The 26,143-nt window shown below is 44.0% G+C and overlaps 1 protein-coding gene across 2 annotated transcripts; it reads left to right on the forward strand.

Annotated features, from left to right (window-relative positions):
• Positions 1-212: 212 nt before the first annotated feature.
• LOC139401885 (mitochondrial import inner membrane translocase subunit tim16-like) lies at positions 213-23,868 on the forward strand. 2 transcript variants are annotated; one of them, XM_071145886.1, is made up of 21 exons: positions 213-262; positions 380-437; positions 1,475-1,620; positions 1,834-1,929; positions 2,199-2,306; positions 5,064-5,220; positions 6,187-6,362; positions 6,737-6,932; positions 7,270-7,412; positions 7,664-7,768; positions 7,849-7,934; positions 9,039-9,180; positions 9,494-9,583; positions 9,832-9,948; positions 10,177-10,312; positions 12,715-12,806; positions 14,565-14,654; positions 21,286-21,370; positions 21,564-21,700; positions 22,100-22,165; positions 23,697-23,868. In XM_071145886.1, exons 1-21 carry the CDS (start codon positions 215-217, stop codon positions 23,799-23,801), a joined length of 2,379 nt encoding a protein of 792 aa, XP_071001987.1. In that variant the 5' UTR covers positions 213-214; the 3' UTR covers positions 23,802-23,868. The 2 variants fall into 2 exon arrangements, with proteins under 2 accessions (XP_071001987.1, XP_071001986.1); XM_071145885.1 differs by lacking the exons at positions 213-262; positions 380-437; positions 1,475-1,620; ... (12 more) ...; positions 12,715-12,806; positions 14,565-14,654 and adding an exon at positions 19,489-19,556.
• The last annotated feature ends 2,275 nt before the right edge of the window (positions 23,869-26,143 follow it).

A 26,143-nucleotide genomic window follows, 5' to 3' on the forward strand; every position in this document is an offset into this window, starting at 1 on the left:
CTCACTCTCTCTCTCTCTCTCCCCTCTACTCTCTCTCCTCTACTCCCTTATCCCTCTACTCTCTCTCTCCTCTCTCTACACTCTCTCTTTCCTCTCTCTCTCCTCCCTCTACTATCTCTCTTCTCCCCCTCCTCTCTCTCTTCTCCCTGCTCTCTCTCTTCTCCCTCTACTCCCTCTCCATCTTCCCCCCCTCTTCTCCATTCTCAGGACCCTGATGCCTTTGTTTGACCCTGACTCAGGCCTCCTCACAGTATCTGGGATGGTAAGATGTAGTTTGTTGTCTCCCTTAACAGATAGTATGAAGGCAGCTGGCCTCATTTCATCTTTAACTATAATCTTCCTCAGTAAATACATGTCTGCTTTGTTCTCTCTTCCATAGGGAGATAGTGTCATTGACTGCTTCGAGGTGTCTGCCACTGAACCATTCCTTTCCCAAGGTAAGGACAGATCTTCAGTGGTTGTTCATTTTCCAGTACTGTCCTCCTACCTCTCCCACTCCCTCTCTCACAAACCCAGGTCTGTCCTCCTACCTCTCCCACTCCCTCTCTCACACACCCAGGTCTGTCCTCCTACCTCTCCCACTCCCCCTCTCACACACCCAGATCTGTCCTCCTACCTCTTCCACTCCCTCTCTCACAAACCCAGGTCTGTCCTCCTACCTCTCCCACTCCCTCTCTCACACACCCAGGTCTGTCCTCCTACCTCTCCCACTTCCTCTCACACACCCAGGTCTGTCCTCCTACCTCTCCCACTCCCTCTCTCACACACCCAGGTCTGTCCTCCTACCTCTTCCACTCCCTCTCTCACACACCCAGGTCTGTCCTGCTACCTCTCACACACCCAGGTCTGTCCTGCTACCTCTCCCACTCCCTCTCTCACACACCCAGGTCTGTCCTGCTACCTCTCCCACTCCCTCTCTCACACACCCAGGTCTGTCCACTTACCTCTCCCACTCCCTCTCACACACCCAGGTCTGTTCTCCTACCTCTCCCACTCCCTCTCTCACACACCCAGGTCTGTCCTACTACCTCTCACACACCCAGGTCTGTTCTCCTACCTCTCCCACTCCCTCTCACACACCCATGTCTGTTCTCCTACCTCTCCCACTCCCTCTCTCACACACCCTGGTCTGTCCTGCTACCTCTTCCACTCCCTCTCTCACACACCCAGGTCTGTCCTCCTACCTCTCCCACTCCCTCTCTCACACACCCAGGTCTGTCCTGCTACCTCTCACACACCCAGGTCTGTTCTCCTACCTCTCCCACTCCCTCTCACACACCCAGGTCTGTTCTCCTACCTCTCCCACTCCCTCTCTCACACACCCAGGTCTGTCCTGCTACCTCTTCCACTCCCTCTCTCACACACCCAGGTCTGTCCTCCTACCTCTCCCACTCCCTCTCTCACACACCCAGGTCTGTCCTCTAATCTCTACTTCTTTCTCCCTCTTATTCTCTCCTCATCTCTTTCTCTCCAGTGAGCCACTGTCTGACGGACGCCCCAACGCGAGGCGTTGCCATGGTACCCAAGTTGGCATTGGATGTCCTGTCCTGTGAGGTCATGCGGGTCCTGCAGCTGACAGACAGCTTCATCGTGCCAATCAACTACCACGTGCCCCGCAAGGTCCAGTATCTCTCAGGCTACTGTAACAGCAGATCCATCTGTCATTTTGATGTCATGGCAACAGTTCTTTCCCTGTACTTGTTTCTAAACTGATGGGGGGGGGACTGTCTTTGTAGTCACTGAGGAAAATAAAGTTATGGAATGAGCAACCATTCAACAAGCCTTTATGTCTTCCATTTTAGAGTATGTCTGCTTTGTGTGTATCTAATTCAGTCAGGACAGGAGTTCCATGCAGACCTGTACCCAGACACCTTGGGCCGGACAGCAGCCATGTCAGCTGCAGAGTGGTGGAAAGGTGGCGAGAAACAGGTACCACCATCACTCTACACAATATAACTCTAATCTGTATTCTAACTTGGATGTACCACCATCACTCTACACAATATAACTCTAATATGTATTCTAACTTGGATGTACCACCATCACTCTACACAATATAACTCTAATCTGTATTCTAACTTGGATACAATGTGCATACAGTACCAATAGAAGTGCTTGGTTTTTGGCGCGGTTTGTACTTCAGGACCAAGCAATAGCCAGCTGTTCTCTTAAACATCCAATCATGGGTGTCTTCTCAGGTTGAGAAGGTCAGTGTCAACCCATCCAATCGTCAGAAGCCTAACAACGCTAAAACAGCCAATCAGACGGCTGCTAAGAAAGAGCTGCCCAGTGGGAGGAGCAAAGAGGTCAGAGTCCAGCATCATCTGTTCTCCTCCTCCTCTATGGGTCGCTTTCATTTCTCTTTTGGCTCCCTCCGTTCCCTCATTCCCTCATTCCCTCCGCTCCCTCATTCCCTCCGCTCCCTCATTCCCTCCGTTCCCTCCGTTCCCTCATTCCCTCCGTTCCCTCATTCCCTCCGTTCCCTCATTCCCTCTGTTCCCTCCGTTCCCTCTGTTCCCTCATTCCCTCCGTTCCCTCATTCCCTCTGTTCCCTCATTCCCTCCGTTCCCTCATTCCCTCCGATCCCTCATTCCCTCCGTTCCCTCATTCCCTCCGATCCCTCATTCCCTCCGTTCCCTCATTCCCTCCGATCCCTCATTCCCTCCGTTCCCTCATTCCCTCCGTTCCCTCATTCCCTCCGTTCCCTCATTCCCTCCGTTCCCTCATTCCCTCAGTTCCCTCATTCCCTCCGATCCCTCATTCCCTCTGTTCCCTCATTCCCTCCGTTCCCTCATTCCCTCCGTTCCCTCATTCCCTTCGTTCCCTCATTCCCTCCGTTCCCTCATTCCCTCCGTTTCCTCATTCCCTCCGTTCCCTCATTCCCTCTGTTCCCTCATTCCCTCAGTTCCCTCATTCCCTCCGTTCCCTCATTCCCTCCGTTCCCTCATTCCCTCCGTTCCCTCATTCCCTCCGTTCCCTCATTCTCTCCGATCCCTCATTCCCTCTGTTCCCTCATTCCCTCCGTTCTCTCCACTCCCTCATTCCCTCTGTTCCCTCATTCTCTCCGATCCCTCATTCCCTCTGTTCCCTCCATTCTCTCCACTCCCTCATTCCCTCCGTTCCCTCATTCTCTCCGATCCCTCATTCCCTCTGTTCCCTCCGTTCTCTCCACTCCCTCATTCCCTCCGTTCCCTCATTCCATCCGTTCCCTCATTCCCTCTGCTAGCAACTACCTTTTTATTGTATTTTTAATACAGAGGGAATTTGGATTTTGCTTTTGCTTTATTTTCTCTCAAATTGTTTTCATATTATTGCATCGGGCCACACATACAGTATTGATTGAATATATTGGATTAACCTGTGAGTATCTAAAGTCTGTAGATTAAAGTATTCTGTAAACCTGTGAGTATCTAAAGTCTGTAGATTAAAGTAGTCTGTAAACCTGTGAGTATCTAATGTCTGTAGATTAAAGTATTCTGTAAACCTGTGAGTATCTAATGTCTGTAGATTAAAGTAGTCTGTAAACCTGTGAGTATCTAAAGTCTGTAGATTAAAGTATTCTGTAAACCTGTGAGTATCTAATGTCTGTAGATTAAAGTATTCTGTAAACCTGTGAGTATCTAATGTCTGTAGATTAAAGTATTCTGTAAACCTGTGAGTATCTAATGTCTGTAGATTAAAGTATTCTGTAAACACTGTGAGTATCTAAAGTCTGTAGATTAAAGTAGTCTGTAAACCTGTGAGTATCTAAAATCTGTAGATTAAAGTAGTCTGTAAACCTGTGAGTATCTAAAATCTGTAGATTAAAGTAGTCTGTAAACCTGTGAGTATCTAATGTCTGTAGATTAAAGTATTCTGTAAACACTGTGAGTATCTAAAGTCTGTAGATTAAAGTAGTCTGTAAACCTGTGAGTATCTAATGTCTGTAGATTAAAGTATTCTGTAAACACTGTGAGTATCTAAAGTCTGTAGATTAAAGTAGTCTGTAAACCTGTGAGTATCTAAAATCTGTAGATTAAAGTAGTCTGTAAACCTGTGAGTATCTAAAGTCTGTAGATTAAAGTAGTCTGTAAACCTGTGAGTATCTAAAGTCTGTAGATTAAAGTAGTCTGTAAACCTGTGAGTATCTAATGTCTGTAGATTAAAGTATTCTGTAAACACTGTGAGTATCTAAAGTCTGTAGATTAAAGTAGTCTGTAAACCTGTGAGTATCTAAAATCTGTAGATTAAAGTAATCTGTAAACCTGTGAGTATCTAAAGTCTGTAGATTAAAGTAGTCTGTAAACACTGTGAGTATCTAAAGTCTGTAGATTAAAGTAGTCTGTAAACCTGTGAGTATCTAATGTCTGTAGATTAAAGTAGTCTGTAAACCTGTGAGTATCTAATGTCTGTAGATTAAAGTATTCTGTAAACCTGTGAGGATCTAAAGTCTGTAGATTAAAGTATTCTGTAAACCTGTGAGTATCTCAAGTCTGTAGATTAAAGTAGTCTGTAAACCTGTGAGTATCTCAAGTCTGTAGATTAAAGTAGTCTGTAAACCTGTGAGTATCTAAAGTCTGTAGATTAAAGTAGTCTGTAAACCTGTGAGTATCTAAAGTCTGTAGATTAAAGTATTCTGTAAACCTGTGAGTATCTTTGGATAAAGACATCTGGTTTAGTGACCATATTATTAGTATTATTCCTTCTCTCTAGAAAGTATTTTATATTAATCAGACCTTATACACTATATTGGATATATACACTGGGTGATTCGGCCCTGTTGCTGATTGGCTGAAAGCCGTGGTAAATCAGACCATATACCACTGGTATGACAAAACATTTATTTTTACTGCTCTAATTACGTTGGTAACCAATTTATTATAGCAATAAGGCACCTCAGGGATTTGTGATATATTGCCAATATACCACGGCTAAGGGCTGTATCCAGGCACTCCGCGTTGTGTTGTGCATCAGAAAAGCCCTTAGCAGTAGTATATTGGCCATATACCACACCCCCTCGGGCCTTATTGTTTAATTATATGATTGTATATTGTATATGTATTACTGTTGTTCTTCCTCTCCAGGAGGCTCCAGTGCGAGGCTGCTCCACCTCCAGCAGTCCCCTGAGCTCCCCCAGCAGCAGTGCTGCCCCGTCCCGCTCCCCCTCCTCCACCTCTGGCCTCTCCTCAGGCTTCCTCCCCAGCCCCAGCCAGAGTGCCAAAGCCATCAGCAGCATGTTGGGTAAGGCTGTTTGGGAAACAGTAGCAGTGCTCCGTCCCACACACACACAAACACACATATACGTGAATACACACACACACCACACATACACATACACATACACACACATACACACACCACACACACATCCTTACCCATCAGCAACATGTTGAGTAAAGCTGTTTTGGGAAACTGTAGTGGTACTACATTACCCACAATGCTCTGTGTTACATATCCGGTTATGGTATTAGGAAGTATGTTATGTAAGATTTGACAGTGTCAGTCTCAATGCTAGGTAAGGCTCTCTCTCTCATCTCTCATCTAATTTCCCTACCTTGTCATTATCTTATTATAATGTCCTGCTGACTGTTGGTTTGAGCTGTATTTACAACTGAACTGTGTGAGAGAGAGAGAGTTGGTGGTTTGGACTAATCTGAACCTGTCTGACGATCCAATCCTACACACTGCTAGCATATCAAGACAGCACAAACAGATCTGGGACCAGGCACACTGCCAGTATCCCCTGTCTGATGTAGCCTGTTACCATTCTAAATGTGTTGTAACCAACTTGTTTGTTAACCATACAAGAGCTTCCCACAGCACATATAGTATGGGACTAGGTTACTAATAATATACCTGGGTTGTGTTCATTGGGTACTGCGTAACAAAATGTTTCGCAACAGAAAACTAAAACAAGCATTTCTTATTGGACCAGGTACATCATTGTAAATAATTTCTTCAGGTTGGTGCCTAATGAACAAGACCCAGGTTACAAATAATGTAGCTAAGGTCTAAAATCACCCTGCTCTCCTCCTCCCTCTCTCTCCCTCTCCTCCTCCTCCCTCTCTCTCCCTCTCCCTCCCTCCCTCTCCTCCTCCTCCTCCCTCTTTCTCCCTCTCTCCCCCTCCCTCCCTCTCCTCCTCCTCCCTCTCTCTCCATCCCTCTCCTCCCTCTCTCTCCCTCTCCCTCCCTCTCCTCCTCCCCCAGGTCCCAGCAGTAAGTTTCGTCACCTGCAGGGTGCGGTGCTTCACAGAGACACCCACTTCACCAACCTGAAGGGGCTCAACCTCACCACGCCCGGAGAGTGTGATGGCTTCTGTGCCAACCGCCATCGCGTGGCCGTGCCACTCGCCACCGCCGGGGGTCAGATCGCCATCTTTGAGGTACTTCCACACTTAGAAAATGGAAGATAATGTGTCTTTATCCAAAATATTGTAGTATTCTTTTAGTTATTTTCATTTGTCCTTATATGTATCTTTTTTAAGTGAGCCCTGGCCAAGAAAGCAGAGTTCTGCTAAAGTGAGGGTGTTTTATGGCTGTGGCTTATTAGTTGGAGGGGAGTAGACAACACTTCAACTAACATGAAATAATATGCAGCCGCCACAGCATTACATTACAGTAGAATGTCATCAGATAATAGGAATGAATAGTGTAAATAGTCATTTAGGATTTCTGACACCATATTAGACCAAAGATGTGGCTTTATTGGTCCACACATTAAAGAAAGAGGGATGTATCTCACTGCCCCCCTCCTCAGTTGTCTCAGGCTGGGAAGCTAGCGGACACGGGCCTGCCCACCATCCAGAACTCTGTCAACGTGGCTGACTTCTCCTGGGACCCCTTCAACAGTCACAGGCTGGTGGTGGCGGGCGACGATGCTAAGATCCGTGTGTGGCAGGTGCCTGAGGGGGGTCTGACAGAGACCCTGACTGAGCCAGAGACCATCTTGCAGGGTAAGACACACTCCACAGGGGCCTGGAGACCAATTAAGTTCAAGTAAAGTAGATTTCAATTGAATGAAGTTAGACTCCGAGCTGGGGCTTTTGGGGTCCAATGTGAAATATCTGATATGTAGATGTGTGAGTGAAGCCACATATGTATCAGTACTCTATCCTTCATTCAATGAGTGACAGAAATGAAATGAACAGGATACCGGTATGCAATTTGCTACAGTGTGTCTTATTATCCTTATATATAGCCTTATACTGTGTGACTACTGAATCTATCAATAGAAATAAATCATATCTTGATAGAATGTGAGTGAGTGACAGGTGTTTTGACCAATCACAGGCCACACTGAGAAGATCTACTCAGTCAAGTTCCACCCCCTGGCGTCGGGCCTGCTGGCATCCTCCTCCTACGACCAGACGGTGCGCCTGTGGAACCTGGAGTCTGGGGACGAGGTCAAAGCGCTCCGGGGACACCAGGATCAGGTGACGGAGGAGGAGGGAAAGGGGCGGGACATAAGGAATATTGGTATTGGCAGGGGGTGGAACCACTGGTTTTGTTAGAGAATAGGGACGTGGTAAAATGTATCTGGGATAATAATAATGATTGATGGATGGATATTGATTGATTGATCCTACCTACAGTATGTACAAGGAACGCGCTTGTCTCCTTCGCTTCATTTCAACTTTTCACTCGTTCCTTTCTCTGTTCCCTCTCCTGCCTGGTGTGCATATAGATATTTGGGATGGCGTGGAGTCCGGATGGTAAACTCCTGGCCACGGTGTGTAAGGATGGGAAACTGCGCATTTACGACCCTCGCAAGTCTGCTGACCCAGTACAGGTGTGTGTACAGGACACCTGAGGAGTTGTTAACCTTTTTGGAGTATTTCCATATATCTCTCCTTGTCTCTCTCTCTGCAGGAGGGTGCAGGTCCTGAGGGCCACAGAGGGGCTCGTGTGGTGTGGGTGTGTGATGGAAAATACCTGATGGTGTCAGGATTCGACAGGTGAATATTTCTCTGTATTTCTGTTTGGTAGTTGAGCTTCAATTTGTGCTTAACAATCCATTTACCTTCATTTAATTCATTCAGTTCATCGTGTGTGTGACCATTCAGTTCATCGTGTGTGTATGACCATTCAGTTCATCGTGTGTGTATGACCATTCAGTTCATCGTGTGTGTGTGACCATTCAGTTCATCGTGTGTGTGTGACCATTCAGTTCATCGTGTGTGTGTGACCATTCAGTTCATCGTGTGTGTGTGACCATTCAGTTCATCGTGTGTGTGTGACCATTCAGTTCATCGTGTGTGTGTGACCATTCAGTTCATCGTGTGTGTGACCATTCAGTTCATCGTGTGTGTATGACCATTCAGTTCATCGTGTGTGTGTGACCATTCAGTTCATCGTGTGTGTGTGACCATTCAGTTCATCGTGTGTGTGTGACCATTCAGTTCATCGTGTGTGTGTGACCATTCAGTTCATCGTGTGTGTGTGACCATTCAGTTCATCGTGTGTGTGTGACCATTCAGTTCATCGTGTGTGTGTGACCATTCAGTTCATCGTGTGTGTGTGACCATTCAGTTCATCGTGTGTGTGTGACCATTCAGTTCATCGTGTGTGTGACCATTCAGTTCATCGTGTGTGTATGACCATTCAGTTCATCGTGTGTGTGTGACCATTCAGTTCATCGTGTGTGTGTGACCATTCAGTTCATCGTGTGTGTGTGACCATTCAGTTCATCGTGTGTGTGTGACCATTCAGTTCATCGTGTGTGTGTGACCATTCAGTTCATCGTGTGTGTGTGACCATTCAGTTCATCGTGTGTGTATGACCATTCAGTTCATCGTTTGTGTGTGACCATTCAGTTCATCGTGTGTGTGTGACCATTCAGTTCATCGTGTGTGTGTGACCATTCAGTTCATCGTGTGTGTGTGACCATTCAGTCTGACATGTAGTTCACCTATAATCTTGGTTCACACAAAAAACTGCACCAATGGCTTTATGGTCCTGGTGAACAAGAGGAAAACAACCCCTCTGACCCGAGACCTCATTGATGATGTCACCACAGTTCACCTCACCTTTGACCCCCGATGTGTTTCCCCCTTCTGCAGTCGCAGTGAGAGAACCCTGTACCTGCACTCCGTTGAGTCCCTGTCCTCCGGGGCCATCGCCAGCGCCCCCACCGACGTCTCACCCTCCACCCTCATTCCCTTCTACGACCCCGACACCAGTGTCGTCATCCTCACCGGAAAGGTAAACGACAACAAACAAACAAATAAACAGAGCATGTCTTTTGGATAGAAGAAAATAGAGCCCATATTGACTTGATGTTGTGTTGAAAGTCTGTTACAGACTCTTGTGCTTCATGATAATAATGCCTGCCTAGCCTGGTTCCCGATCTGTTTGTGCTGTCTTGCCAACTCCTATGTCTAGTAGACAACAAAAAACTATCTGGGACCGGGCTAATGTTGGTGGTGGTGGATTGGTAGATCCATACTGACTCCCCATACCCAGACTTTGACACGAGTAAACCTATACAGCCATTGTTGTTGTTTACATTTACCAGGGTGACACGCGAGTGTACATCTTTGAGATAGTGCCAGAAGCTCCCTATTTCCTGGAATGTGCCAGCTTCAACTCCTCAGAGCCCCACAAGGTATAGACTTTATGTTAACAGCATTTACATCCCTGCTTTTCCCTCTTTCTTTTCTCATTTCCTATATCCTGCTCCTTCTTATTACATGTTTTGTAATCAATAGATAAAAACATTTCCCTGAATTTGTGACTTGTATAAAATGTCTGTTTGACTGACTGACTGACTAATTGATGATCGTCAATCAATTACGCAGGCACCTGTAGACCTGTAGAATCTCTCTGCATGAACTTCCTGTTTCCTGTATTTAGGGCTTGGCCTTCCTGCCGAAGACTGAGTGTGTGGTGCAAGAGGTCGAGGTGGCCAGGGGTCTGAGACTCAGTAAGACCTCCATAGAGCCAGTGGCCTTCAGAGTCCCCCGCGTCAGAGTGAGTTATGGCTGAACGCTGCTATCTAGTGTATATATGGGGGGAAATAGGAAAAACCTGCAGTTATTTGATGACTTTTCAGACCAGGGCCTCAAAGAACTACCAGTAAAAAGGGTCTGCTATGTGAACCCCTGTTTGTACTTAGTCTGTGGAGTTGGAGCTGTTTGAGTTCTGAACTAATCCTGTCGTGTCTCGTCTCCCTCCTTCCTTCTCTCCGTCCGTCCACAGAAAGAGTTCTTTCAGGATGATGTGTACCCAGACACAGCAGTGTGGTGGGAGTCTTCTCTGACAGCCTCAGCCTGGCTGGCTGGTTCTGATGGGAAGCACCAGTCCATCAGCCTCAAGCCCAAAGACATGACCCCAGGTAGGGGCTAACCTCAACTCTGCCCAGGCACATATAGTACAAACAGTGGACTGAAGTCAACAGCATTACTGTTAGATCCACCTTTTAAATGTCAGATGAGAAGCCGAGCAGATACAGTTTATAAGGGGCAACCTATCAACTCTTTCATGGGCCAAGTCCTGGGTTTGACAAGATTATCTGCCTTGTGCTTTGACATGATGGTGACACTAGCTAAATCTATTCTGACAGCCAATCGTCAATCAACTCAATGTGAGGCAAAGATCTTCTATAACGTAGAATTGCCGATACAGGCTTTGAGCAAAGTCTTGTGGATCGGTGTACCTGGAATGACACACGTACAGTGGCAAGAGAAAGTATGTGAACCCTTTGGAATTACCTGCATTTCTGCAGAAATTGGTCATCAAATGTGATCTGATCTTCATCTAAGTCACAACAATAGACAAACACAGTGTGCTTAAACTAATAACACACACATTTTTGTATTTTTTTTTGTCTATATTTATTGTCTATTTAAACATTCACAATGTAGGTTAGAAACGGTATGTGAACCCCTAGGCTAATGACTTCTCCAAAAGCTAATTGGAGTCAGGAGTCAACTAACCTGGAGTCCAATCAATGAGACAAGATTGAGACAAGATTGCCCTTTAAAAAACACTCACATAATGTGAGTTTGCTATTCACAAGAAGCCTTGCCTGATGTGAACCATGCTTTGAACAAAAGAGATCTCAGAAGACCTAAGATTAAGAATTGTTGACTTGCAATAAGCTGGAAAGGGTTACAAAAGTATCTCTAAAAGCCTTGATGTTCATCAGTCCACAATAAGACAAATGGTCTATAAATGGAGAAAGTTCAGCACTGTTGCCACTCTCCCTAGGAGTGGCCGTCCTGCAAAGATGACTGCAAGAGCACAGCGCAGAATGCTCAATGAGGTTAAGAAGAATCCTAGAGTGTCAGCTAAAGACTTACAGAAATCTCTGGAACATGTTAACATCTCTGTTGACCAGTCTACGATACGTAAAACACTAAACAAGAATAGTGTTCATGGGAGGACACCACGGAAGAAGCCACTGCTGTCCAAAAAAACATTTGCTGCACGTCTGAAGTTTGCAAAAGTGCACCTGGATGTTCCACAACGCTGCTGGCAAAATATTCTGTGGACAGATGAACTACAGTTGAGTTGTTTGGAAGGAACACACAACACTCACTATGTGTGTAGAAAAAAAGGCACAGCACACCAGCATCAAAACCTCATCCTAAGTGTAAAGTATGGTGGAGGGAGTATCATGGTTTGGAGCTGCTTTGCTGCCTCAGGGCCTGGACAGCTTGCTGTCATTGATGGAAAAATGAATTCCCAAGAATTCAAGACATTTTGCAGGAGAATGTAAGGCTATCTGTCTGCCAATTGAAGCTCAACAGAAGTTGGGTGATGCAACAGGACAATGACCCAAAGCACAGAAGTAAATCAACAGCAGAATGGCTTCAACAGAAGAAAATGCACCTTCTGGAGTGGCCTAGTCAGAGTCCTGACCTAAACCCAACTTGAGATGCTGTGGCATGACCTCGAGAGCAGTTCACACCAGACATCCCAAGAATATTGCTGAACTGAAACAGTTTTGTAAAGATGCCATTCTAACACAACCCTGTATATACACAGTGGCCCTCTGCCATTCTAATACAACCCTGTATATACACAGTGGCCCACTGCTATTCTAACACAACCCAGTATATACACAGTGGCCCACTGCCATTCTAACACAACCCAGTATATACACAGTGGCCCACTGCCATTCTAACACAACCCAGTATATACACAGTGGCCCACTGCTATTCTAACACAACCCTGTATATACACAGTGGCCCTCTGCCATTCTAACACAACCCAGTATATACACAGTGGCCCACTGCCATTCTAACACAACCCAGTATATACACAGTGGCCCACTGCTATTCTAACACAACCCTGTATATACACAGTGGCCCTCTGCCATTCTAACACAACCCAGTATATACACAGTGGCCCACTGCCATTCTAACACAACCCTGTATATACACAGTGGCCCACTGCCATTCTAACACAACCCTGTATATACACAGTGGCCCTCTGCCATTCTAACACAACCCAGTATATACACAGTGGCCCACTGCCATTCTAACACAACCCAGTATATACACAGTGGCCCACTGCTATTCTAACACACCCCTGTATATACACAGTGACCCACTGCCATTCTGCCATTCTAACACAACCTTGTATATACACAGTGGCCCACTGCTATTCTAACACAACCCTGTATATACACAGTGGCCCACTGCCATTCTAACACAATCCCTCCCAACTCTCTGGTCTCACTGTCACTGTTTCTGTCTGTCCATCTGTCTGTCTGTCTGTCTGTCCTCTCAGTGAGTGAGGCGCCCAAGGAGGTCCAAGTGAGAAAGTACCTTCCATCCTCTCACTACCTGGAGGAGAAGACTGACGAGCAGAAGAAAGATGAGGTGTGTGTGTGTGTGTGTGTGTGTTGCTACTATCTGAATTAGTGATGCACTGATATGACATTTTTGGCCAATACCGATATCTGATGTTTTCCTTGCCCCAAAAAAATTATACCAATATTTTTTTTAAATTGCAGCCTTTTAAGTTAAATAGTTAACACACACACATGGACGCAGTGGTCTACGGCACTGCATCTCAGTGCAAGAGGCATTGTGGGATAGGTTAGGAATGCTGTGTAGCGCCACATTTTTCCTGGTGTCATTACGTCATGTACCTACGTTATATAGGTATGCACGTCAGCATATCACCCATATATCCTGCATCCCTAATCTGAACGTGTACAAGCATCTTATCTTAGTGAGTATTTCTCTGTGAGTGCAGCTAGCTAGACGCTTGGTGACTGTTTTGTCACGGTAATAGTGTGAATAGTTATTAGTAGTGATGGGATAATCTACATCTATATCATGTATGAACGTTTCATTTTCTGTTCATGTCCACGGCTTTGTGAAGTCCAGACAACTGCTTGCAGATTTTCTATTGGGCTAGATGTAAATATTCTGGTAGCAGATAGACCTAATAGTGTGTTAACCACTAGTCAGTAGTGGGACTATAGTGTGTTAACCATCTGTCTTGGTACTCACCACTAGTCAGTAGTGGGACTATAGTGTGTTAACCATCTGTCTTGGTACTCACCACTAGTCAGTAGTGGGACTATAGTGTGTTAACCATCTGTCTTGGTACTCACCACTAGTCAGTAGTGGGACTATAGTGTGTTAACCATCTGTCTTGGTACTCACCACTAGTCAGTAGTGGGACTATAGTGTGTTAACCATCTGTCTTGGTACTCACCACTAGTCAGTAGTGGGACTATAGTGTGTTAACCATCTGTCTTGGTACTCACCACTAGTCAGTAGTGGGACTATAGTGTGTTAACCATCTGTCTTGGTACTCACCACTAGTCAGTAGTGGGACTATAGTGTGTTAACCATCTGTCTTGGTACTCACCACTAGTCAGTAGTGGGACTATAGTGTGTTAACCATCTGTCTTGGTACTCACCACTAGTCAGTAGTGGGACTATAGTGTGTTAACCATCTGTCTTGGTACTCAGCACTAGTCAGTAGTGGGACTATAGTGTGTTAACCGTCTGTCTTGGTACTCAGCACTAGTCAGTAGTGGGACTATAGTGTGTTAACCACTAGTCAGTAGTGGGACTATAGTGTGTTAACCACTAGTCAGTAGTGGGACTATAGTGTGTTAACCATCTGTCTTGGTACTCACCACTAGTCAGTAGTGGGACTATAGTGTGTTAACCATCTGTCTTGGTAATCACCACTAGTCAGTAGTGGGACTATAGTGTGTTAACCATCTGTCTTGGTACTCACCACTAGTCAGTAGTGGGACTATAGTGTGTTAACCATCTGTCTTGGTACTCACCACTAGTCAGTAGTGGGACTATAGTGTGTTAACCATCTGTCTTGGTACTCAGCACTAGTCAGTAGTGGGACTATAGTGTGTTAACCGTCTGTCTTGGTACTCAGCACTAGTCAGTAGTGGGACTATAGTGTGTTAACCACTAGTCAGTAGTGGGACTATAGTGTGTTAACCACTAGTCAGTAGTGGGACTATAGTGTTTTAACCGTCTGTCTTGGTACTCACCACTAGTCAGTAGTGGGACTATAGTGTGTTAACCGTCTGTCTTGGTACTCACCACTAGTCAGTAGTGGGACTATAGTGTGTTAACCATATGTCTGTACTACAGCTGTTGAGTGCCATGATAGGCAAGCTGGGGAACATGGACGACAACCCTCTACCACAGGAGTCCTTCCAGGGAGTAGAAGACGATGAGTGGGTGAGTGACACACACACAAACACAAATGTACACACAGACACACACACACACACACACAAACACAAATGTACACACACACACATTTACCCATGCTCTTGTGTCTTTCAGGGTGACTAGTGTGTGTTGCCTTGCGGACTAATCAGGGTCCAGCAGTAGCCAAGGGCCTGTTGGACTGAAACGTGTCATTCCTGTGTGCCACTGATGTGTCCTATGTCAAAAGAACATCTCTCAAACACATAACATTAACCTGTCATTAGGGTTGTACAATTCTGTCAACAAAATGTCTAGGTTTTCCAGAAATACCAATTGGAGAATTCTTGGATTTCCTGCTTGTTTTCCTGGGAATTTTAGGGAAAGTTACCAGACTTTTGCAGCCCTACCTCCCATATCCTCGTATCATCCTCTAATACTCTGAGTACGTAGATGTTGCCTCTAACCATTGACTGAATCAGGATCAGATATGTTTTCCTCCCCATAATGTTTAAAGGTAGGACTGGGGTTTGGGAATCTGATCCTAGGTCTGTTGTTAAAGGCAACCTCACCCCAATTTGACCTTTGACTTGCAGCTGCCTTGTACTGTAAATAGCTAACATTCCTACCAGGCTAGATAGTTAAATGACTCCCAACACTCCCTTACAACCCAGCCCTTACCGCCACACTGGATGGACACCTGTGTGTCTGTCACCACTCCTAACCTTACACCTGTGTGTCTGTCACCACTCCTAACCTTACACCTGTGTGTCTGTCACCACTCCTAACCTTACACCTGTGTGTCTGTCACCACTCCTAACCTTACACCTGTGTGTCTGTCACCACTCCTAACCTTACACCTGTGTGTCTGTCACCACTCCTAACCTTACACCTGTGTCATAATAATAATGACTAGACCACTGCTTGCTTTTTTATGGGCCAATATGAACCATAGTCCATAATCTTCTAAACACAGTAACTATGAAAAAGTCAAACGCATGCACCTGAATACAGTATCTATGGTCTTCCAGATTTACCACCTCCTATGCATCACCATACATTAACACACACACACACACACACAAAGACTCACACTCCACCTGGATATCCCATCTGCACCTCCAGCTCCTGTAGTCCGTGGATGTTGGATGGTCTGTGGTATCCCTATACGATCTCAACAACACACAGCAAAAACACACAGACAGGGTACAACAGGGTAAACAGTCTTCAGGTTAAAGCATGGCTGGCTTCTATTGATAGGAATAGAATATTGTTTTGTTGTTTAGGTAGCTTCATTCTCTGGCCAGTGATAAAGACCTACTAACAGTCCTGTACCACTCCAGGGTCGTGTTCATTAATCACCAAACGGACGAAAACAACCTCAAATAGGGAGGGATTACCTGGATTTTCGTTTTCCGTTGCAAAGCATTTCAAAACGTTTTCCGTTGTGTGCCGTAATGAACGTGACCCAGGTGCATATCTTAGTTCAGCCACCAGATCTTGGGAGATAGTTTGTAGCATCGGGCTGTGCTCTGTTTTGGGGGACTCTAAAATGTGTGTGACGTTCTTACATGTGGGTGTCATGTATTGAAAAGCCAAAACACCCCCTGTGGGAGTTGTACAGGAGTGTGTCTGTGGATCTTTGAGGTTGTAATGTGGTGGGAAGTAGTATGTATCTGTACCTTTCTTTCTAGATTGATAGACTGTATAACTGGAATTCCTGTACCTCATATGTTAACACTTTGTCTTAAGACTGTTATTGAAGTATTCCTCACTAAAGGAGCTCATTCTTTTATTATACTGTAGTAAACAATCATTTTGTTACTTTTTCTTAATAACTTACAGTATTATTACTATATGATGCAATCACAGCAGCCATGATCAAGACTAGTACAACACAAGGCAATACTTTTAATAGGCTAATCTGATCGAACCAATCATGTTGTTTACAATGACAGAAAGACTGGAACCAACCAAGCATTCTTGAATAGTAGTCAGACTCACTGAGTTTACACAGGCAGTCCAATTCTGTCATGTGTTTTTTAATTGGTCTTTAAACCAATCAGATAAGAGCTTTTTGCCAGTACTTGGGCAAAATATCAGAATTGGGCTGCCTGTGTAAACGCAGCCATTGTGGAGTACTTGAAAAGTGAACAAACACCAATGCATCGACTGTAGGGCCTAGATATTGTTGGTGTCAGTGATTGTGTGTTTGTCATGTGTTTTGTGCCTGCAATCTCTCAGATGTCTTACATTGTTCTTTGGTAAATTAACAAAAATAAAAATCTCTTTTATATAGAATAAAGCATTATTTCTCTGTCCGTCTTATGAATAATGGTTTTGTGGGAATGTTCATGTTGCCTTGCAATAAACAACTGTTTGAACCTTGTACACATGTCATTTCTTTGTCTTTCAATTTGTTGCTTAAAACAAAAGTATGTTTAAAGGGGAAATGTTTGTTAATCTCAAAGAAAAAGGAGTAAACTAGTGAATGTACTTATATCATGATGTTGCCAGGAGATTCTGACTCGACCTGTAGTGGTGCTTCCCTATGAACTGCCACTGGCACAGGAGAGAGCTGTCCGTCACACGTCCACAAGAATCAGCTTTCCAAACATGACTCTTTTGGGGTGAAGTTCCATGTATTGCGTATATAAAATATAAATGGCTCCAAAACGCATATTCCTGTAGAAAAGGGTACAGAGAGATGGACTCTATAAGCTGTATCTGTGATACGGTAATAACTGTATGTGCTCTCTTCTCACCTGATAACCCTTCCTGGTCACCTGTGCTAATTATATACACACATGACCCCAACATGACCCCCTCTAGTGTACAAAACAAGTCAAAATGACCCTTGACAGATACTAGATACACAACTCATAAACAGGCCAAAATGGCTCCTACGCTACTGTTACGCTTGTTTACACTGAGCTGCACTGGGGTCGGAGAGCATGACTGTAGATCAAGACACCGCAGAGCCGGCGTGAGATATGGCCTGGAAAAAGTACCTCAATCCAGGATGTGTTGTACTCCCAATTGTCCCATTATCCCAACTGTTACACTGGGAAGATTGAACGACTGTAGTTTTTCCGAAAAGCTGCCCTTTTCGTCTTCATGCTAATGGCACTAGAACTTGTGTTGAACAACGTCATCCCTTGTGGGGAATGGCTTTAGTATGGCAAACTTTCCCCGAACTATGGATGCTCGTTTGAAGTACAGTAATTCATTGGTAATCCATGTCATTGTTGTCAAGGGTGCATTAACAAAGGCAGTAAACAGCCACACACAAGAACATGGTTGTTGTTGAATTGTTTATTTCTTTGTTCGAGCTCCAAAAACATAACTGGTGGACACTGTCTTAACAAATACACAATATCACATCGTCATTCATGTTTAAAAAGCATTTCTAGGGACAAAAACACTACATACAATAGCAAATGAATTCACAATGACAAATTCATAACATTGCTATATGGCACAGTATGAAGACCAGACTGACTGAGTCCTGTTTTGGCAGTAAGTAGGTCTCCTGTACCTGTGCCCATGAGGGAGGGAGTTTAAGTCAAGGTGCATGGGCTGAGCTCTGCTGAAGGCCCTGGCCTCTATTCATTCAAAATGATTCAGTGGCATTAGAATTCCCTCCCACTAGTTCCAGAGTACATTCTAATGTAAGCTAATATAGCTATTATTCATCCTATTGTCTTGACGGAGACGAGAGAAAAACACTTAAGTATATCCCTGATTCATGAATATCATGTACAAAGCAATAACAGATGTCCCACTGGTGGTTAGTATCATGTTAGAATATAATGTCAACGCTAATACTGTTTCCAACTCAGGCCACAATAGGGATATCCGAAGAAAGATAATAGAAGCAATTATTTCACTTGAGTAAAAACAATGGGAAAGGAACAATGAAGTGAATGAAATTATGTTTAGCTATTGCCAAACAGGACTGATGAATGACTGCATGGCAAGCCTGGTGTTAGAAGACAGAAGACAGGAAGACCATCTCAGTATCATGGTACGGTGGACTGCAGCCACTGTGATTAGTGACACATTACTACCATCTGAGTACTCAGAAGCTAATGGTTTAAATCAGTGGACTGCAGCCACTGTGATTAATAACACATTACTACCATCTGAGTACTCAGAAGCTAATGGTTTAAATCAAACATCTCCTTAGAGGATACAAGGTACTTTTTGAAACAAAGTAACATAGTAATAATCTCTTACACACGAGACAATAAAACATATCCTTGGAGGAGACGTGGTGCGGTGTATTTAAATAGGAAATCTCAACTAAAATCACTTATAATAACTTTAGGGCCCTCAGCTCACCTCCGGCACCTTGATTTAACCTACTCCCCTCACGGGCGCAGGTACTGTACAGAGGACCTGCTTACTGCAAAAACAGGCAATGTTATCAATTAGTCACTGACATTTCCACAGCGCAATGACATCCCGCACTGAGCCTGATTGGCTGACTGTCCATTGTTGTTCAAAGCCCCTAGCATGAGGATAAAAAGGCCAGCTTTCCGGATAAATTAGCAGTCGCTCAATCTTTCCGGTGCAACAATGGGACAATTCGTAGTACAATGTATTCCTCATCCCTGGATTGAGGTCATGCTGTCCGAGCCTAGTGCAGCTAGCTGTAAGCACACAAGTCTGGTCTGCTGGCAAGACGTGATGATGAAGGCTGTGCAATGAAAATTGGTGCAATTTAAACAGCCATCCACTAGAGAGCAGTATTTTTATACAGAGAGAGCACCGGTTTGTGGATTTTCACCAAACTCGAATATCTTTGTTCCGAGTTTGGCCCTTGAACTTTGAACCTACTGCGACCTTGATGGGTGTACATGTGAAAACGCCGTTCTTCTCCACGGTCTTATTGTGTACTGTACTGTAAATAATCGGATAAACGCAATGGTGAGATATTTTTGTATTTTGAAACGCTATGAATAGCTGTGTCATGATTAGGGAAACTGTGAAGGAGAAACGCTGCTTGCTTCTCTTGCTATAGCCCGCACACCTTGCCAATCTTGGCTATCTAATTTAGCTTATGCAACCGTAATGTATCCTTGATATGTCTTCTATCTTTGTAGCTAACGTTAGGTAGCTGGCTCATATTGTTGTTTAATAAGCGAGCTAACTACACACATATAAAAGCAAAATGTAAAGTGTTGGTCCCATGTTTCATGAGATTAAATAAAAGATCCCAGAAATATTCCATATGAACAGAAAGCTTATTTCTCAATGTTGTGTGCAAATGTTTTTCAACCCTGTCAGTGACCATTTCTCCTTTGCCAAGATAATCCATCCACCTGACTGGTGTTGCATATCAAGAAGCTGTTTAAACAGCATGTTCAATATATATATAGGTGCACCTTGTGCTGGGGAAAATAAATGGCCACTCTAAAATGTACAGTTTTGTCACAACGCAATGCCACAGATGTCTGAAGGTTTGAGGAGACGTGAATTTGTCATGCTGACTGCAGGAATGTCCACCAGAGCTGTTGCCAAATAATTGAGTGTTCATTTCACTACCATAAGCCGCCTTCGTCATTTTAGAGAATTTGGCAGTACGTCCAACCGGCCTCACAACCGCAGAACACGTGTATGGCGTTGTGTGGGCGAGCGGTTTGCTGAGTGCCCCATGGTGGGGTTATGGTATGGGCAGACATAAGCTTCGGACAACGAATACTATTGAATTTTATTGATGGCAATTTAAATGCACCTAGATATCGTGACAAAATCCTGAGGCACATTGTCATGTCATTCACCTCATGTTTTAGCATGACAATGCACGGCCCCTTGTCGCAAGGACCTGGAAGCTGAAACTGTGCCAGTTCTTCCATGGCCTGCATACTCACCAGACGTGTCACCCATTGAGCATGTTTGGGATGCTCTGGATCTACGTGTACGACATCATCTTCCAGTTCCAGCCAATACCCAGAAACTTCACACAGCCATTGTAGAGGAGTTGGACAACGTGCACTGCATAAGGCAAATGGTGGTCACATCAGATACTGACTGGTTTTCTGATCCACGCCCCTACTTTTTTTTAAGGTATCTGTGACCGACAGTCATGTGAAATCCATAGATTAGGGCCTAATGAATTTATTTCAATTGACTGATATCCTTATATGAATTGTAACTGAGTAAAATAGAAACGATTGCATGTTACGTTATGTGTTTGTTCAGGGTAGTTAATGATGCTCTCATCAGCACTGCGCTTACAGCACAGTCACTGTGTGCTTCACACCTGCTCTACCTTGGCCCGCTCTGTCTGATCTAATACTTCTGTAACAGTATGACTATGGCTGGTTCACAATGTTGCCTGTCAACACAATGTTCCTGAAACTAATCAGGTCTAATGCTCTCTGAGGGGGAGAAGTGGGTTTTGTTTACAATGTTCCTGAAACTAATCAGGTCTAATGCTCTCTGAGGGGGAGAAGTGGGTTTTGTTTACAATGTTCCTGAAACTAATCAGGTCTAATGCTCTCTGAGGGGGAGAAGTGGGTTTTGTTTACATTGCAGTTGCCATTCATTCATTATGAGCTGTAATCTGTCGCGAGACTAGGCCTTCTTGAGCCAAACCAGACTGTTGCTTTCTGTTGACATAAAGTGGATCTAACAATCTCTCGTCTTTGTGTAGGCGAAATATCTTGCGCAGATCATTGTCATGGGGGCGCAGGTAGTAGGACGGGCGTTTGCGCGTGCATTGCGGCAAGAATATGCAGGTATGTTCCTCACTCAACGATGCTTTTGTACGGTATTTCAATGTAAAATGGACTGTGAAAACGTGTCTCATTTAGGGCAATTAAATCTGTCTTTCTGTCTCTCTACCTGTCTCCGAGAGAGAAACAAACTCTGTTGCATAAATGTTCCTTACCTGAGAAGGTGACCAACCCGGTCTCTTCTGTCTGTCTGCAGCCAGTCAAGCTGCAGCGGAGGCCAGGGGGCGTGCCGGACAGCAGTCAGCAGCAGCCTCTAGTCTCACTGGGATGACCTTACAGGAGGCCCAGCAGATCCTCAATATCGCCACACTCACCCCTGAGGAGCTCCAGAAGGTACACACACTTTAAAGTACATTGAAGACAACACCCAGAGAACACAGGCCCTGTCCCTGCCTCGCCCCTTCCCCTAGGAACTTCACGGCACACAGATGGTTGGATGGGTATTAACAATGTACCGGTACCTCCATCTTGTCCCCTAACAGGTTAGGAGGAGATGTTGCATGTCGTTAATCCCTGTCCAGTCATATTTACACAAGTGTCTATGGGGTAGGGCGCAGGCTAGAGGGTTTTCTGGACAGGGTCATACTCACAAATTTAGAAGACAGGAAGTTCCTTCATGTGGCCTACATACAAGACAGACAAGTGTGTGTATGTGGTTCTAAATGTATTTCCATATTAGGACATTGGTGGGGCCAACCTGTTCATGACTGACCTGTTGTACTTTGTCAACAGAACTATGAACACCTTTTTAAAGTCAACGACAAGGAGGTGGGCGGATCTTTCTATCTACAGTCCAAGGTGAGGTTCATTGTTTAATTTCCAGTATCGAGCCATCTCTGTGCGAGTCAGTGATTATTAGTGCCAGAGAGACTTGAAACCATGTGACTCAACAAGCAATTGCTTCCTTGTATCCATGGAGACTCAGACCACCTCCTTGAGGTATTCATAAGGTGTAATGGCAAGTTGAGTCTCTTGTTTCATACCTCTTTGGTGCTTGTACAGAGCCTTGCACAGAGCTGTCCTGATGATAGCGCACATTCTTAGACCTGTAGTCACTATCATGATCATGCCTTATATTAGGGCTAGAGGTCGGCCGATTATGATTTTTCAACTCCGATACCGATTATTGGAGGACCAAAAAAAGACGATACAGATTAATATTTGTAATAGTGACAATTACAACAATACTGAATGAACACTTATTTTAACTTGATATAATACATCAATAAAATCAATTTGGCATCAAATAAATAATGAAACATGTTCAATTTGGTTTAAATAATGCAAAAACACAGTGTTGGAGAAGAAAGTAAAAGTGCAATATGTGCCATGTAAGAAAGCTAACGTTTAAGTTCCTTGCTCAGAACATGAGAACATATGAAAGCTGGTGGTTCCTTTTAACATGAGTCTTCAATATTCCCAGGTAAGAAGTTTTAGATTGTAGTTATTATAGGAATTATAGGACTATTTCTCTCTATACCATTTGTATTTCTTATACCTTTGACTATTGGATGTTCTTATAGGCACTTTAGTATTGCCAGTGTAACAGTATAGCTTCCGTCCCTCTCCTCACTCGAACCAGGAACACATGGACAACAGCCACCCTCAAAGCAACGTTATCCATGCAGAGCAAGGGGAATAACTACCCCAAGTGACGTTTGAAACGCTATTAGCGCGCACCCTGCTAACCAGCTAGCCATTTCACATCGGTTACACCAGCCTATTCTCAAGAGTTGATAGGCTTGAAGTCATAAACAGCGCAATGCTTGACGCACAACGAAGAGCTGCTGGCAAAATGCACGAAAGTGCTGTTTGAATGAATGCTTACGAGCCTGCTCGTTCTGCCCCTGAACGAGGCAGTTAACCCACCGTTCCTAGGCCGTCATTGAAAATAAGAATGTGTTCTTAACTGACTTGCCTAGTTAAATAAAGATTCAATAAAGGTGTAAAAAAAAAAACTTGGACTCGGCCATTCCGATTAATCGGTCGACCTCTAATTAGGACACCAGATCCAGTGGTAGCCTAAATTAAATTTACAATGTCAATGTATCATTACAATAACAGAACAGTAGACAAATATGACTTGCCATGTATTGAGGTGCACTGCTAAGGATTTTGATCAATTAATTGTGTGTGTCCTGTCTGCTTGTGTGTGTCCTGTCTGCTTGTGTGTGTCCTGTCTGCTTGTGTGTGTCCTGTCTGCTTGTGTGTGTCCTGTCTGCTTGTGTGTGTCCTGTCTGCTTGTGTGTGTGTTTGTCCTGTCTGCTTGTGTGTGTGTGTGTCCTGTCTGCTTGTGTGTGTCCATGTCCGTCCCTCTGTGTATTTGAAGGTGGTGAGAGCGAAGGAGCGTCTAGATGAGGAGCTCTCTATTCAGACACAGGACAGTCAACCCAAACCCCCACCAGAGCAGAAGCAACAGACTCCAGAAACATGAACCGTCCCCCTCCCTACCCCACCCACTGTAAATTATACCCTCAATAAAAGCCTCATCCTTTTCTCAACCCGTGTCTCTGTGTGTATGACTCTTTACGAGATCAGTGTCGTGTTCATTATGCGCCAAACGGAAGAAACCGGACTGAATCGGGGAGGTTCTATACCTGGAATTGGCCAATAAGAAACACTTATTTTCATTTTCCGCATTGTGCTCTAATGAACACAACCTGTGAATTAGACCTGGGTCACATCTATTTCACAATGCTGCCACTGTGTGGTTGGTCACAGCAGTGTAAGCCTCCATAATGGAAGAATTTAGCAGTTTTTGTTACTAGGAGTACAGCCATCCTGTGCCATTATCCAATACGTATATGATCGTCTGTGTTGACCTGTCATTCAGGGTTCCCCACCTGTTTTAATCACCAACTGTTTACATAGCAGTTTGCAAACAATGTAATATATTTTAATCATTGAGTTAATAAAGCCGCATCCAAATAAGAGCCGTGTTCAAGTACCCATAGTAACAACATGTATACTACATACTTAATGAGAATGAGTTCATTCTAGTATACTGTAAGTGTAATCAAATGGTATTCTTTCAGTTGAGCGTACTAGCGCTGTCTACCGGAAGTTGATGCTGTTGCTATGCAACATCTTGCTAGAATAAGAAATTACTTTACTAGACATTTTACGACTTCGGGTGTGTTTGTAAATTCATGATAAAGTTGGGAGAGAACATGCAATTCCGGTGCAGCACATGCTGCCTACACAGTTACATGTGTAGGCTAGCGAATTTAATTTGGATGTTTTTTTTATTTTTTATCCCAGAATGTTATTTCCTACCTCTCTCTCTCTCTATTGTTGCTTCATTCCTTCCTTGCTTTCAACAGTTAATTGAAATACGTTAAGTTGTCCGCATCTTTATCATTCTAATGACATGTTTGCATAATAGTGGACTAGAATTAGATGCAGACGGCTTTTAATTCTCTTCACGAAGATTGAATGGTTATGGGTCTGAATAAATATCTGCTATAGACTTCCACCATCACACGTTCGCTCTTCTTTCAAACTCCCCGTGAGTTCTATTGGCTGCTGTATTTAACATTCAGCAAACAAGAGCTTGCATCCCTCTTTGAATAGTTTATTGGTATAAGAAGCGCAACAACAGCAAAAAGTCCAGCAAGCTATTCTAGTTCTAGCTTTTCCTACATGAGACTCCAAGAGCTAAGCAGCGTTTTTTTAAAGTAGAGAGGCCAGCGGAGCACAGGTGCGTGCGTGCGTTTAGCTCAAGAGACAGGGGCTATACGTTTGAAGTTATTATGCATAACCCATCATTCATTACTTAAATATAACACAAATACTGCATTGAATGTACTACCTGAAAGAGGTGGGCTAGGACATCTATATCACCACCTATATTATTTATTTTGAATGCAATTTGAATGGAATTGAGAAAGACTGCAAGAGAGTGCTCGTGTGTGTACTGATTTAAAGCAATGATGTTCAAGTGATAGGCTGTTTTAAAACTCTGCAGCTACAATTAAAATATATATATCTTTACAACAAAAAATAAGGTGACCCCAAAAGCCATTCGGTCCTTATATTACTGTATCATAGTCTATTCTGCAGCAATGTAGTCCTACCTGTCACCAGAAAACAAGTGACCATGATGGGATGATAGGTCTACAGGATGATAGGTCTACAGGATGATAGGTCTACATACATGATAGGTCTACATGATGATAGGTCTACAGGATGATAGGTCTACATGATGATAGGTCTACATGATGATAGGTCTACAGGATGATAGGTCTACATGATGATAGGTCTAAAGGATAATAGGTCTACAGGATGATACAGTGCCTTGCGAAAGTATTCAGCCCCCTTGAACTTTGCGACCTTTTGCCACATTTCAGGCTTCAAACAAAGATATAAAACTGTATTTTTTTTGTGAAGAATCAACAACAAGTGGGACACAATCATGAAGTGAAACAACATTTATTGGATATTTCAAACTTTTTTAACAAATCAAAAACTGAAAAATTTGGTGTGCAAAATTATTCAGCCCTCTTAAGTTAATACTTTGTAGCGCCACCTTTTGCTGCGATTACAGCTGTAAGTCGCTTGGGGTATGTCTCTATCAGTTTTGCACATCGAGAGACTGACATTTTTTTCCCATTCCTCCTTGCAAAACAGCTCGAGCTCAGTGAGGTTGGATGGAGAGCATTTGTGAACAGCAGTTTCCAGTTCTTTCCACAGATTCTCGATTGGATTCAGGTCTGGACTTTGACTTGGCCATTCTAACACCTGGATATGTTTATTTTTGAACCATTCCATTGTAGA

The sequence above is a fragment of the Oncorhynchus clarkii genome, unplaced genomic scaffold (genome assembly GCF_045791955.1).
Source record: "Oncorhynchus clarkii lewisi isolate Uvic-CL-2024 unplaced genomic scaffold, UVic_Ocla_1.0 unplaced_contig_544_pilon_pilon, whole genome shotgun sequence".
NCBI lineage: Eukaryota > Metazoa > Chordata > Actinopteri > Salmoniformes > Salmonidae > Oncorhynchus > Oncorhynchus clarkii.